This window comes from Ipomoea nil, unplaced genomic scaffold, assembly GCF_001879475.1.
Source record: "Ipomoea nil cultivar Tokyo-kokei standard unplaced genomic scaffold, Asagao_1.1 scaffold3147, whole genome shotgun sequence".
In the NCBI taxonomy this organism is placed as follows: domain Eukaryota; kingdom Viridiplantae; phylum Streptophyta; class Magnoliopsida; order Solanales; family Convolvulaceae; genus Ipomoea; species Ipomoea nil.
Genome location: NW_017619575.1, coordinates 277,768 through 292,706, shown reverse-complemented (window position 1 = coordinate 292,706; position 14,939 = coordinate 277,768). Strand labels below are relative to the sequence as shown.

The window sequence follows — 14,939 nt, the reverse complement described above, 5'->3', positions numbered from 1 at the left end:
AATCTCAGGTAGTGACTGCGAGTTTCTCTCGTTACAAAAATAATTAAAAAAAAAAAAAAAACCTACAAACATCACATTATTAGCAGTAGAAAACTAGAACATTCAAATATGAACAGAAACTGTGGCGCATTGCATAGATTTGCAGTAACATAACAAAGATAGAAGTGTTGTTTCATGATCTAGACAAACACTACACGTCTATTGTCATACAACAAAAGTGCTAAAATACAAGAGTTCAAGGGGGCAGGGGGGTGGGGGAGCTTGCGTTTTTCTCCAATGGCACAAAAGATGAGAGAGATCCAGACATAGAACAACACTTCACCAATGGACAATTGTATGGCAGCTATTCTCAACAGAATGATGTATGAATTTCAAAACCAGAATGCCTCCATGTACAAAGCAGCAAATGGCCTTCTATCCACAAATATGACAAGGACCAGACAGGAGGGTTTCTCTTCATTTTCTACTGCCTGTTGCGATTCTTGGTTTTCCTTTGACCTCATTTTCCTGCATAAAGCAGCATCACAGGCACTATGTTCTTAGTCGCAGGTAGACAGGACAGGTGGACAATTCTCAGAAGACAAATATGTTGGAATTTTTAATTCAAAAATTTTAACAATTGTATACCGGTGGCAAGTGCAGGAAAATGCAGGTCTTTGCAGTTGCTGGATTATGATTCTCTGCACCCTTGCTCCAATCGTAGCAGACCTGTAAGCAAAGATAGTGATGAAAGCTTTGTGAACAAATCCATACAGAGAATCAAAGCTTAGTAGTGGGCTATCATATCATATCCCATTATTTATATCCAACTCACAATACGCAAGAGGGAAAGAGGAGTGATGTACCGCGTATGCAAATATTGAGCCATCGTTGTTGAAAGCGCTGCAAGGAATAGGCTGACTGCAGCGTTGCATTGCCTATACAATATAATATACATGTGAAGAAAATAATAATGTGAAGGATTTTGTACCCCAAGTGTTAAATACATTTACTCATGTTAAATATATAGAATTTTGTTACTTGTGTAGTTCTTTCATTCTTACAACAATATACACTTATGCTTTCCTTCTCTTTAAATTTAAACCTAGGGTACAAGTTTTTGTACTCGTGGTCTTGAATGTATATAATTTTGTAAAATACTCCGCTTTTTTCCTTTCTTATCAGTTGAGACAAGAAAGCAAGGAAGATAATTAGGTCTGCTATGAGGCCTTCGTGACTCTTGGCCTTTAATGTAATTCAATGTATCTGCAGTTGGTGTATATAAGTTTTTAGGTTACTGTGTCTCTCATTCTTTCAACATACACTTGTACCCTTAATGAAATCTTTTGAGATTTTAAATTCATAAAAATTAACTGTTAAAAGCTGTCAAGATACCTTGAGCCTCTGTTTGCTGTCTTTATCCCAAAAGTTGAAGGCCCCATCAGATCCAGAAGTAGCAAAAGTGCCATGCATCTGTAATTGGGGAACATCAAACAACAAAGAAAGTAAGTTGTTTAGCACAAAGTCAAGTTCAAAAGTATAGGAACCTACAACATAAACTGTATTGTCTATATTTTGTGTTTGGTGTTTAAGCTAAGGAGGATGACACAACATAAGAAATACTACTACTACTGTACTTCAAGCCACTTGCATTAACACATGCGTAACACCACATCTCCATGATTTATATATTACAGCAAAAAGTAAGATCTATTTTCCTTCACACAAGTAGCAAACTATGCATGCATAGCCTCCTATCCAAAAAGTGAACAAAAACTGAAAAACATCTTACAGGATGGAAATTCAGAGAGTTGACAGAGTAAATGTCATTGTTCTCTCTGTGGCATTTGAAAGTAAAGTTTTTACTTTGCTGTGCATCATCAATGTGGTGTACGCCTACCCTTCCTTCAATTGAGCCAACCTAAAGAAATAATGCAAAACATATTATCATAATGGACTGACTCAGAGAGACTTGTATGGGGAAGAAGATAGAAAATAACATTGCAGAACATAAATGGTACACATCAACTTCAATATAGAATTAAACTAGTAGACTATAAAAATAAGTTATATGCAGAGTTAAAACTCACCAGGAAACCTTGTTGATCAGGGAAGGCAGCCAAGCACCTTGTCTGGTACTTTAGAGGTGACATGATCCTCTTGAACTCAGTCTGTAATATTAGTATTTTGGAAGTCATTGTCTCCACAAAATAAATCATTAAATTGGCAATGAAACATAAAGGAAGCTTTAAGCAAATGCAAATCAGTAAGCATTTTAGAAAAATCTTAGTAGCAGCTCAAGGAAAAAGTGGACATAATGTGAAAAACATGACAATCTCTATTGTTGCAACATTCCGAGACAAAGAGGTAAATCCATGAAAGGATGTTTCACAGTTAATTAATAATATAATTAATTATTTGCACAAATAAGGAAATACCTGAGGATTTTGCAAATTAAAGACTATAAGATTTCTATCAGCAGTTCCAGCAACCATTAAAGGATGCTTCACAGTTAGCGCATAGCAGCGCTCGGGAAGCTGTTGGACGTGTGCTGGATTCGGTTGCCTAAGATCCCAATACCTGGAAAAGAAGATTACATCAATTGGATTGCCACCCTTGAATCAAGCACTAAAAGCTTTCATTTTATTATGTGACAATGAAAGGCATTTTCAACAAGATGAAGGGGTAAAATCCGATGTAAGTATGTAACAATACACAAAAACTGGAAAACTCCAAATACAAGAACATATTATAAGATTAAATTATGTATTGGCTTGAAGGAATACTGCAATATCCAATCAATTCATAAGATGCCAGGATAGTTTAACTAAAGCAACAAAATCAGGAAAAGAGAAAGTTATTCACGTGATTAGATAAAGATAATAGAAATAAATAAATAAATAAATACTAAACTACAAGTCTGAAAGTACTACTTTGACAAGTTACAAACATAATTTACCCAAATATTGTTTTCTTTGGGTTATAAATTTGTCACTTAATTCAAACAGAACAATACATATGACAAAAACTGACTTTAGAACTGATCATTTCTGTTATAAACTAAGATTAGGCTAGGGTTACTCAATTGGGCTATAATGCACATGGGCCAAACAACACTAAAAGATTGAATTCAACCAATTTGCTAGTCTAACTCATGGCCTTACAAACCCATATATTCTCTCTTATTTTTTCAATGTGGGACTCTTAACAATTTCAATCCTTCAGCCCCTTTGAAGCACCATAAACATTTTGATCTAAAAGAGAAAGCTATTGCTTACCTCAGGGTTTTATCCCAGCTTCCTGTGACTAAGAGGTTCATCTCTTGAATCCAAGCAACTTCTTTCACAGGAGCATCATGCATGCCAACAGTTACAGGTTGACCACCAGACAGTGGCCACATCTTTACTTGCTTGTCACAACCTCCAGAAAAGACAGTGGCCCCATCATCCTTCCATGTAGAGCATAAAACCTTCCAAAATTTACATAAAATAGCAGTTAACCAAAAAGTGAAACTCAATGAAACAAAAATTCTAAAAGTATGATAATAGATTTGTTACCGGTTGGTCATGAGATATAGATGCCTTGGGGACTGTGCCGATATTGGTTCCACTTCGCATTACTTCCCAACAACGTACCTAAGGAATTCCATGCAAATTAGTCCTCACATCACCCTTCAAGCACAGGGAATTATTGCGGGTTTAGGGTCAAACAAGTACATCATTCATTAATAACTAACAAATTCCGCAAGTCACACATGAAAGCATTCCGGAGTAGGAATTATAGCTGACTTCATAGATGCATAATGAATTAAAATGAGTAGATAAACTTCTCATGTAAAGCCACTGAACAAAATATTCCAAACCTCTATCCTATCCTACATCTCACATTCTCTAGATGATTGAATTTCACTAAATGTACCATCCCAATATTCTTGATTAGCATCACTCAATGGTCAGACATAGTATCACCACATAGATTTATTGGAAATTTTTTAATGAAGAAAACAAACTAACCTGATTATCCCATGAAGTAGCCACTAAGAAATTTGCCTTGGGGCTGAAACAGAGGCTTGATACTGAGTCACTGGGAGGTTGTGCGACCTTTATTTACCATAGCCAAAAGTTAGACAAATTTACAACAACAACAACAACAACAACAAACCTTTTTCAATCACAACAAATGACAGAAAAAAATATCATATATAAACAGTTCATTAAATTCATACCTCAGTAGACTTATTAGGATTTGGATTCGCCGCAGTAGCCGCGCCAAATGCCGACATTGAAGCTGATTACGAGCTGAAACAAGTTAAACAGAAATCATTTCGTAAACAGAATATAAAATCTCAAACTGCATTTGCATAAATCGTGACATTAAAATGTACCAGAGAGAATAGTTGCGCCTTGATTAATAAACCCTAGATTTTGATTAAACCCTTAAAATGTTCATAGTATATTCGCGGGGACAGAGATTGAAAGAAGATGCATTGACGGGATACCGGAGCTTCTGAGAATTGAAGATTTGTATATTTAACCGTATGCCAAGCGTCTTTCGAACGCTACGCGCCTCCTAAAAGCGGCAATTGCGAAGCTGCTCTTCCGAAGGAAGCCCTGACCCGGGCATCAACTTCGGCCCAAGAGGACAATAATTGTGGGCTGGGCTTTCAGTTTTGGGCTATTAGTAGTAGCATATGGGCCTGCAAAAGTTTACAAACAGGCTTCTGAAACAATTGATGGGCCTACCCACTTCTATCCGGGCAGTTATGCCATGGACCCGGGTCCACCTTACAAGATAGACCTGGATCAAGATACACAATTTATATACTGAATGTTCACAATTTAAATCCACTCTCCTACCTTGATTTCTACAATTTCCGACTAATCATTTATAATGCATAAATCCACAAAAAATAAACCAAAAAAAAAAAAAAAAAAAAAAAACTTAACACTACTACTATGTGATTAGCACAACAAATAATGCTCATAAAATTAATACATATTTTAATTTACGAAAAAATTTATAATCATTATCCGAATATGCAATATCGATGAAATCCGCCTTATACTCCATGTGATAAGGAAGTAATACCTATATATTTGACAATATAAAATTCTCAAAAAAATTAGAAAACTATGTAACTCTCTTATCTTCTTGTGGGAAAGGGTAGGAATTACGAACGTTTCACAAATTTCTTGGAAGATTCTTGCATTGACTAATAAGACCTATAATTGCCTCACATGTAAGCTAAATAGTTGACTAATAATAATTCATTTTTTATATTAAAAAATTATTAGCCTAACTATTAATTTGTCCATTATGGACATAACATAGTACGGATTATTATTTTATGGAATTTGAGACATAAATATATATGAAGTAGTTGCACACAAGTTAATTTATCAAAAGATTCAAAACCAACCAAAATGAAACATGAATTGCCAATAGTCTTGCCTGATTGGTTTGATAACAATAATATTTCTTGACTTAAAAATGTTTGTCTAGCTTCCATTTCCCATTTGGTTTGTCAAAAGTTTTACCAATTAAATACTTGAAAATGAAAATTTTCATTATCATGGTCGGAGTTGTTTAAAAGTAGTGATGATTTTGTCCCTTTTTAAGTCAAAATTTATTTTCAAAATTGGTATCGAAAATATTAAATATTATTCAGAAATTTTAAATGTTATATAATTCAGTAGTCATTCAAAAGTGTGGTTGGTCCAATGACGTGCTATAGGGTTTTCTAATTTTGTATTGACTCTAACGACGACGATGATTGATCAACAATTACATTGAAAGTTTGAAGATGATTTGTAAAGGGGTGTTTGGTTGGATGGAAATCAAATTCCATGGAAAATATTTTCTATGAAATGTAGGAAAATGTTGTTTTACCTTGTTTAATTTGGTTGGATGGAAAATCTTTTCCATGGGAATTTGACTTCCCAAAGGTGAAGGAAAAGAAAATCCTATCTAAACATTGTATTTTGTTTTCCAAATGAGTTGGGAAGAAAATATAGTAATATTAGACTATTTTGCCCTCATCAAAATTTATTAACTACACATGTATAAATTATTGTGAAGGGCATATTGGTCTTTATATTCATAATTCTTTACCATTCCAAACCCAACCGAACAATAGAATTCATATTTCCAGTAATTTCTTTTCCACTAACCAAACAATGTAATCTATTTTCCTGGTAATTTGTTTTCCATGGAATTTGAATTCCATTTCCCTTCAAATATTTTTCAGCGAACCAAACGTGCTGTAATTGTACTTTTAATGGCAATGGTGTTCCGAATATGGAATTCTATGGTAAGTTGCATGGAAACTATGAGGTTGACCAGAGTTTGGTTTTCCAAAACCTAATACAAGTAGGAATAACTAGAATTATCGAGTTAAAAATAGATATTTGATTTCTTTGCAATAATGTTCATATTTAAATGTTGGATTATCTCTTAATGGACTTATAACATATTGATTGAGATATAACCATGAGCTAGATCTGCTCTAGTCTTTATTATCTAAAGTATTGTCTTTGACTTTTCGCTATTCAAATTCTTTATGATATGGCATCGCCATTACAATGTATCTGCCCTATTCTTTAATAATTGTGCCAAAACAAGTCAAATTCCACAATAAAGTAATGCATACTACTACTTTTGCATTTAATTTAATATTTCAGATACACAATAATGTTTACAATATACTCTAGCCTGCGAGTATTCGTGTAGTAAATTGTGTCTATTTATGTTGATTCTCACATTCTCATCAGACACATTTAAGTATCCGAAAGTGTGCTCTGAGTAAATTATGTTCCTTATAATAACTAGTAAACGACACAAGACGCTAGATAGGAGACGAATTAAACAAAATAATTGATAATGTTTTTTTCCGATTCATTATTTTTCTATTGAAATTCCACAGTGTACTATTAGCTTCCACAGCCATTATTATATTCATCCAACACTTCCACAAAATTTCATACCAAAAACCTTATCCGAATCTCACAACAATTTCCTCCTAACTTCTCATTGCACTGTCAATAATTTTGTGTTTTAATCTTCATCAGAACTATAGTACATACGCATACTGTGCAACCTAGAGAATGCATGCATATATGATATATATAGTTTTATTACTTCAGACCTAGTCATGATATTTGCAAGCTCTAATTTTTATACACTTATGTACTGATAAACTGATACAATTTTTTATTTTTTATTTTACCACCTAATTGAGGGTTTTCAACTAAAAATACATGAGTTTTATTTGGACTATTTTTTGTGTTATTTGCAAAAGCACTTCTCGATAAATATTACCGGTACTAGTCAGAGTGGTCGATATTATATTCCAATTTTTGGAGAACTTAGTCGTGTAGGGCATGGCACTGGTGTAAACTCTTTTTTTTTTTTTTTTTTTTTTTTAATATATACTATTTATTTATTTATAAGGGAAAATGACACTTTTTCCCCCTGAGTTATATACCTATAGCATATTTTCCCCCTAAATTATTGAAGTGGTTGTTTTTTCCCCTGAAATGTTAAATAGACATATTTACCCTTAAACTAAATATTTGATTTATTTTTTTTCTCCAACAAATTATGACCATAATTTGGTTCAAACCAAACAAACACTATAGCAACCAAACCGAAATATTCCAATTACAATTTAGAATCGAAATTCGATATTTAAAGTTTATTAAAATCGTGAACCGGAACGGACGGTTCATGTTCCGAACTGAAAAAATAAAATACATTTATTGTTGAATTTAGACTATTTTAAAATAAAAAATAAAATTTTAAAATAAAGACGGTTCAAAATCGCGAATCGGATCGTAACCGCCCGTTCACGGTTCAAGATTCAATTTTTTTTATACATAATTTTAATAAATTGACATTTAAATATTGGGTTCTAGATCTGAATTATAATCAGAAACTATTAATTCGATTGCTTTAGTATCCGGTTCAATTCAAACCGAACCGTGGTCATCCCTACGTATACGCAATATAATTTGGAGTAGTAAAATAAATAAAATGGTTACTTTAAGGGTATAAATGTCAATTTAATATATCAGAGATGAAAAAGCACCACTTTTAGAATAATTGAGGGGGCTAATGTGCTTACCTAAATAATTGAGGGGAAAAAAGTGCTATAAGTATATAACTCAGGGGTAAAAAGTGTTATTTTCCCTATTTATAATAAAATTCAAATATTGGGAGAATATATATATGAACCTCTTAATTTCCACGAAGTGAGAGGACATGTGTTGCAGTGTTGCTATGTGGTGAAAATATGAGGAAAACAAGGAGGTGGGTATGTATTAGGTCGTTTTCTTTCTTTTTTTTTTTTTTTTTTTTTTTTTTTTTTAAACCAAAATTTATTATAGTTTCTAAATATACTTTCAAAGATTAAGGGATAATATAATATACTTATAAGTCAAGATCCTCTAATTCTATCATAAAAGATAACTCAAAATTGAGATTTTGATCTCAATTCAGATTATCTATAATACCGGAGCCAGTGATTCTCACTCTAGATATCTCTAATTTTTTATTTTTTTTGAAAGTCTAGATATCTCTAATTTATTTTTGACTTCTTTTGAATTACCTTATTAAGCAATAGATAGATAAATAAACTACTCCCTCAATATTCTTAAAATTAAAGAGTTTATGTGATGAGATTGTATTAGGACAGACCGTCCCAACTACTGATACTCTAACTCTAATATAATCATTTTAATCTCATTTTTCTTGATCTTAAATACACCCTAGCTTACACACATGTGCCTTGAGTTTTGATGCGATGGTTTCGATCTAGTCTCTATATAAATTCTAGATTTCTAGATATAATATAATTGGACCAAATTAAACTTAGGTAGGTAGCTTTGAACTGACCTGTCGGCGGTCTGAATCTGAGCTCCTCAGTCCTCAACCAATCAACCTCAGCTCCGACATATGGTGAGGAAAGGTTTGAAGTTTGAACCGTTTAATTCCACCCGAGTATATGTTGCATTATCTGGCCTGGGGACCCCACGAGAGAGGAAAAATTAAACACCATGCATGCACGTAATACGACGACGTCTTTGTCTGCATGTAAGACGACGATCGAGAGACGACCAAACTTTTTGAGTCGAAAAACACCCTCCTTTGCTGCTATATATATAAATCTCTTCATCATATCATCCCTCCATTATTCCTGCAAATAAACTCATCATCCTATACTAGCTCTAATCTGAACAAACCCATGATCATGGCTCAACTACACATGATTCTCAAGGAGCCCATGATGAGTCCTCCCAGGTAATTATTATGATTACATACAGTTATATGTTTAAAGTGGACAGATTCCTTGTACACACTCAGCATTTGGTCATGTCTGCTGAGTCATTGAGTATTTGAGTTATAGTAATTTATATCCTCCCAAATACTTTATAGGCCGGGTGTGGGGGTTCTTGGGGTTGAGGAGAAGAATGATACATGCAATTAATTAGTAATTGATCATATTTTTGCATTGTGTGAAATTAAAATTTTTGCCTAATCTCATGTTTTTCTAACATGGTCGCTGCGTGCTGTTTTGCAGTTTCAAAGTGCAGAAGGAAAGCTTTGGTACGTACGATGTGTCATTATTGACATTAATTAATCTAGGTTGATGAAAGTTGTGAAAAAAAAAAAAATGTTGGCCTGGATGGTCTCATCGTAGTTGAGTGAAGAAAAGTTTAGTTGATCTGATGATATTTTAAATATAATTGGACCGATATGATTAAATGTGTGTTTCTATATGGTTGCAGTGACTGGTTATCGCACCAAAGTAGCTCGGAATGCAAACCTGGAAAAGCTACGAACTAATTATCTATTTCCTGAGGCGTGTTTCTATTCTATATGACTATATACATTCATGTTTTTGTGTGTGTGTATATATATATATATATAGTTGTATTTAGTACAAAATGCAGACATATAATGCTCTACCTTATAGAAATCCAATAATTAAGTTGTTGCATGCAATATGTTTGTGTAGATATATGAACGGGAGCTTCAACACATAAACAAGTATCCAAATGCGAAGGTTATAAGGCTTGGGATTGGAGACACAACAGAGCCCATACCTTCACCTGTAACTTTAAGCATGGCTACTGTAAGCTTTTACCTTTTTCTTTTTCTTTTTCTTTTTTTCTTTGGGTTCTTTTTAAATTTATGGTTTCTTTGATAATATACATGATTATAGCCGATAGTATTAGTAGTGTAAAGTTTACAATCCATTTTGCAGTATGCTCTTGGCCTTTCCACTCCTGAGGGGTATAGAGGATATGGGCTTGAACAGGGAAACAAGGTGAATATATTTTTCTACAAATAGTGTTACATACACTGAATTGAATACATTTGTGTGTGTGTGTGTGTGTGTGAGAGAGAGAGAGAGAGAGAGAGAGAGATTCATAAGATTCTAAACCTTGTTCTTTATAGGAATTAAGAAAAGCACTTGCAGAAACATTTTACAAAGACATGGGAGTAAAAGATACAGAGGTGTTTGTATCAGATGGTGCACAAGCTGACATTACTAGAATTCAGGTATTTTTCATATTTTTCTTCATTAAATTCATGGTTTTGCAGTTTCATGCTTAATTCTTAAAGTTCTGAGTTTCTCATGTTTCCACCCTACACAGCTGCTTCTGGGATCCGATGTGTCTGTTGCTGTCCAGGACCCGTCTTTTCCAGTAAGACTGCGGGCGTTCACTTCAATTCTTCAGTTTTTCTTCTCTCGGGTTTTCATTTCTGAAAATCGATGTTTTGAATACAGGCTTATATTGATTCAAGTGTAATACTGGGCCAGAGTGGTGATCTCGAGGGCAATTCAGGGCGGTATCAGAATCTTGAATATATGAAATGCAACTCTCAGAATAACTTCTTCCCAGATCTGTCAAAAACACCAAGAACAGATGTTATCTTCTTCTGCTCCCCGAACAACCCCACAGGCCATGCGGCCACGAGGGAGCAGTTGCAGCAACTAGTGGACTTTGCCCGAGAAAATGGATCGATCATTGTTTATGACTCTGCCTATGCTGCTTACATTTCAGACTCGAGTCCCAAATCAATATATGAAATTCCCGGTGCCAGAAAGGTAATATAATAACAATGTTCCTCGCCACTACTGCATTCGAATAATTGTAAGAAAGGAATACAGAAATCATACCTGAAAACTGAAACCTTGTAGGTTGCCATAGAAGTTTCTTCGTTCTCCAAGTTTGCAGGCTTCACTGGTGTACGTCTTGGCTGGAGCGTTGTGCCTGATGAACTCACCTACGCTGATGGCTCTCCCGTTATAAATGATTTCAACCGTATTGTCTGCACCTGCTTCAATGGCGCTTCCAGTGTAGTTCAGGCTGGCGGGCTAACCTGTCTAAGCACAGAGGGATTCAAGGTTAGTTTCTTAAGAACAAAATCATATACCATACATCAGAATTCAGAGCACAACTCCTAAAGGATTCTTTTCTTGAAACTCTTTTCAGAAAGTGAAATCAGTGGTCGACTACTACAAGGAGAATGCAAATATTCTGGTCGACACTTTCGCTTCATTGGGATTGAATGTCTGTGGTGGTAGAAATGCGCCCTATGTTTGGGTACATTTTCCAGGTTCAAGATCATGGGATGTGTTCAACGAGATTCTTGAAAAGACACACATACTTACAGTTCCTGGAACAGGTTTTGGCCCTGGTGGAGAAGAGTACATAAGAGTTTCTGCTTTTGGACACAGACAGAACATCATCGAAGCATCAAAAAGGCTCAAGGGCCTTCTATCATGATCAGCAGCTATCATTCTATCGAAGATCTCAGATTTATTTTGTTCACTATGATATTAAACTAAAGAATAAAAGTGTATCATGACTAATAGATTAAACTTTTAGTCGTAACAGAACACAAACTTCAACAACTATCCCACCTCTACCTAGTAAGTAGTCCAAACCCCTTCATAGACTTAAACATGAGGAACAAACTCTTCATGTATGTATCACCATTTCGACACCAACAACAAATGTCACCTTACAAGCCATTTAGAGAAAGATGGAAATGTAAAGACAGATAAATAAGATGTTCAGTATATTTTATATATAGAGGATAAGTATTTGGGCTGCTTACCGATGAGAAGTGACTTCAAAAAGGACACATCTTATACATGCACACAGTTACACAGTTTGTATACAATACTCTAAATAAATATGAAAAATACTCACTGCTGCTATGTGAGTAAGATTTAAAATTCAAACGGACTGTTACTTCCAACTTCCCTAGCGGGGAAGGAAATCAGAAGAAAAGGAAACGCAAACTAGTTTCATAGCTTATTTACATATCAAGAATCTGACAGCTAACCAGCTCTGCTGATCCACCGCTCATCGAGGCAATAACTTTCCAAATATTTGCATCGGATTCTGACACTGGTTCGCAAAACTCTTGGGACAAGGTACTCAGAGAAGATGACGATGTTGATGGAGATTGAAATGGTTGGTTTTGCCTATCAGCCTGCATGACCAGGATATTATGGTTTGTATCTTTAGTAATAACATGGAGCTTTCCAAGAAATCCGGCAAGTAGATATGGAGATTCTGAATCAGTGAGGTCCCGAATGGGTACATCTCCTTCAATAGACTTCCAAGTATCATCTTGATAACCATACACTTTTATCCTAGCACTGTCTAGTGAGGTAGAAGGATCTAGTGCATACAATTCTCCATCAACAATAACACTCAATTTCGTTCCTGCTTGTTTAGCAGGCCAACCCTCTCCCATGCCCATTGGCATTTCAACCCATATATTTGTTTCGGGATCGTATACCTCCCCTCCAACATCAACAAAAAAAGGCCAGCAATACAAACTTTGAGGAACATATAGTTTCCCCCTATAAGAAGTCATCCCAGTTGCAATAGGCTTGAGTAAATCAGCTAAAAAAGCAGTTGGTACCATCTGAGCTTTAGAAAATGGCATGCTTGGCACTTCAGTCCATTCACCAGTATGAGGATCAAAGACTTCTGCAGACTGGAGAGGGGTCAGTCCACCATGATCCCGAGTAACACCTCCAACTACATACAGCTTACCATTTAAGACACCGGTCTTGCAATAAGCTCTACCAATGGACATTGGACTGACTTCACTCCAAGTATTCAGCATTGGATCATAGCGCCAGACACATTTCATAGCTGAAGCTCTGCAAAATCCTCCCAGGACATAGAGATAGCCATCAACAGCTCCGATGGCACAGCCACAGAAAGGAATTTGATCAAGAGAATCTTTCCTTCCAAGCCACCCCCTTATGGCATCCGCAATGATGGTTGAACCCACCATGTTCCAAACTCGAAGACCAGAGAAGCCTCTTCTAGATCCATCTTCGGCGGAAACATTGGGCATTGGCGGCAACCTCTGCCATTTCCTGGAAAGAGGATCTAAGGCATACCATAAAAGATTATCACCATTAATCTTAGTCAGTATGTAGAGCCATTCTTCAGTTGTTCCAAGTTCTTTTCTTAATCTGTATAGTTCAGAACTCGTAATAGCATCTCTCCAGCTGCGTGATACTAGTTTTGCAACTAAGTACAAACTTCTCGGAACTCTTGCAAGAATCTGGATCGATATCTCATCAGGTAGGCTGGGTATCAACCGTGGGTTGTCTTCCCAGAGAAAGGGCGATATCCTTTGTCTTTTACACATTTCACCCTGTGAAACCTCATTGGCTGCATTCGTACTTGACTTTTGATTATTTAGACTCAACACTCCACCCATTCGTACTCCTTTTAAGCTTTAACCCTGATAAAAGAAAAAAGCACATCTCAATGAGTTGTATTAAAATCTTCCCATACAATAGTGTTGCCAAAGCACATTCTGATCAGGATAACTGATAAAAATTTTATTTATGGAATGATAGAGCTTACCAATAGTTAGTCAAGCCAGATAAAATTTCAAAATGAAATCACCTAATAGAAGCACTGCACTTGAATATTTTCAAAACATGAAGTACTCATACAAAATGCATGCCTGATGGGGGCAACCCAGCCAAGTTGGTCAGGTTGTTGACTTGGTAACCACAAGATTACATGTTCGACTCCAAATGGGAGCCGCCTATTAACTTTTTTGGTTTGAACCGGACAGGGCAAACTAGGTTGGTTTAATTCCATATGGTCCTTTGCTGGCTAGGGTCACAAGGAGAGATTTACCCGGTGCACACTCTCGGGTAAAAGCTGCGGTTTCCCTCGTCACCCAAAAAAACAATGCATTCATGATCTGATTCATTCAGCCTTGCCTTCTAAATCAGAGGATAATCACAAATTCTGAAAGGTAAAAACAACAAACGTTTTCCTTCCAATTTCCCCAGTTTCTACACATATGATTCTAGGACCGCTATATTCATACATGCATACATATACCAGTTCGCCTGCATTTCACCATCATGAACCGCAATTCCACTGAAATTTCTACCTGATTAATGATCAAAATCACAATTCCCCCCGCTTTCCACTATATTACCGTAAAATCAAAGCCTAAATGAGAAATCCCCCAGTTTTTAACTCTAATTCGATCATCCTATCCCCAAAAAATCAAACAAAAACAGAGATAATAAAGATAAATCGCTACCCTTCATCGTCTCGAACTACAAAAACACGAAACAAAAACGACAAAAAAGACAAAGATAGAGATGATTACCCGGCTAGAAACGAAGAACCCGGGTTGGAATTTTCAGAACCAGAGCTTATTGCGGGTACGGGTCCTGCCGGACTTGCGAAAGGAGAACAATCAGGAGGAGAAATCTAGGAGATATGTCAACATTTCCGGTTCTGTTACTACCAACGTGGTGTCATGGCAGTAACTCCACTCATCACATTTGGAAAATGAAAGATTTTTTTTTTCTTTTTACAAAAATGGTGTGAAAATTATTTATTTCTTACAATTTATTTTTAATGTCACAATACCTTCAAAACTAA

General features: G+C 35.5%; 3 protein-coding genes across 6 annotated transcripts; 1 reads left to right on the top strand and 2 right to left on the bottom strand.

The window, feature by feature from the left end:
* Positions 1 to 109: 109 nt before the first annotated feature.
* Positions 110 to 4,551, bottom strand: LOC109167229 (protein RAE1). Of its 3 annotated transcripts, none has more exons than XM_019316221.1 (12): positions 4,364 to 4,551; positions 4,205 to 4,277; positions 3,993 to 4,079; positions 3,537 to 3,614; positions 3,258 to 3,448; positions 2,418 to 2,559; positions 2,070 to 2,150; positions 1,772 to 1,900; positions 1,375 to 1,452; positions 846 to 917; positions 628 to 708; positions 110 to 507 (listed from the first exon to the last, which is right to left on the bottom strand). In XM_019316221.1, the coding sequence occupies exons 2-12, from the start codon at positions 4,259 to 4,261 to the stop codon at positions 457 to 459; spliced, it is 1,047 nt and encodes a 348-aa protein (XP_019171766.1). In that variant the 5' UTR covers positions 4,262 to 4,277; positions 4,364 to 4,551; the 3' UTR covers positions 110 to 456. The 3 variants fall into 3 exon arrangements, with proteins under 3 accessions (XP_019171766.1, XP_019171768.1, XP_019171767.1); XM_019316223.1 differs by having other exon boundaries at positions 4,205 to 4,266; XM_019316222.1 differs by having other exon boundaries at positions 4,205 to 4,278; positions 4,367 to 4,551.
* Positions 4,552 to 9,178: 4,627 nt separating this feature from the next.
* Positions 9,179 to 12,130, top strand: LOC109167228 (aminotransferase ALD1). The gene is made up of 10 exons (XM_019316220.1): positions 9,179 to 9,276; positions 9,557 to 9,582; positions 9,765 to 9,838; positions 9,995 to 10,111; positions 10,244 to 10,306; positions 10,438 to 10,542; positions 10,638 to 10,688; positions 10,772 to 11,092; positions 11,186 to 11,392; positions 11,481 to 12,130. Exons 1-10 carry the CDS (start codon positions 9,221 to 9,223, stop codon positions 11,772 to 11,774), a joined length of 1,314 nt encoding a protein of 437 aa, XP_019171765.1. The 5' UTR covers positions 9,179 to 9,220; the 3' UTR covers positions 11,775 to 12,130.
* Positions 12,119 to 14,830, bottom strand: LOC109167227 (F-box/kelch-repeat protein At1g22040-like). 2 transcript variants are annotated; one of them, XM_019316218.1, is made up of 2 exons: positions 14,662 to 14,830; positions 12,119 to 13,767 (listed from the first exon to the last, which is right to left on the bottom strand). In XM_019316218.1, the coding sequence occupies exon 2, from the start codon at positions 13,741 to 13,743 to the stop codon at positions 12,313 to 12,315; it is 1,431 nt and encodes a 476-aa protein (XP_019171763.1). In that variant the 5' UTR covers positions 13,744 to 13,767; positions 14,662 to 14,830; the 3' UTR covers positions 12,119 to 12,312. The 2 variants fall into 2 exon arrangements, with proteins under 2 accessions (XP_019171763.1, XP_019171764.1); XM_019316219.1 differs by lacking the exon at positions 14,662 to 14,830 and adding an exon at positions 13,935 to 13,958.
* Positions 14,831 to 14,939: the final 109 nt, after the last annotated feature.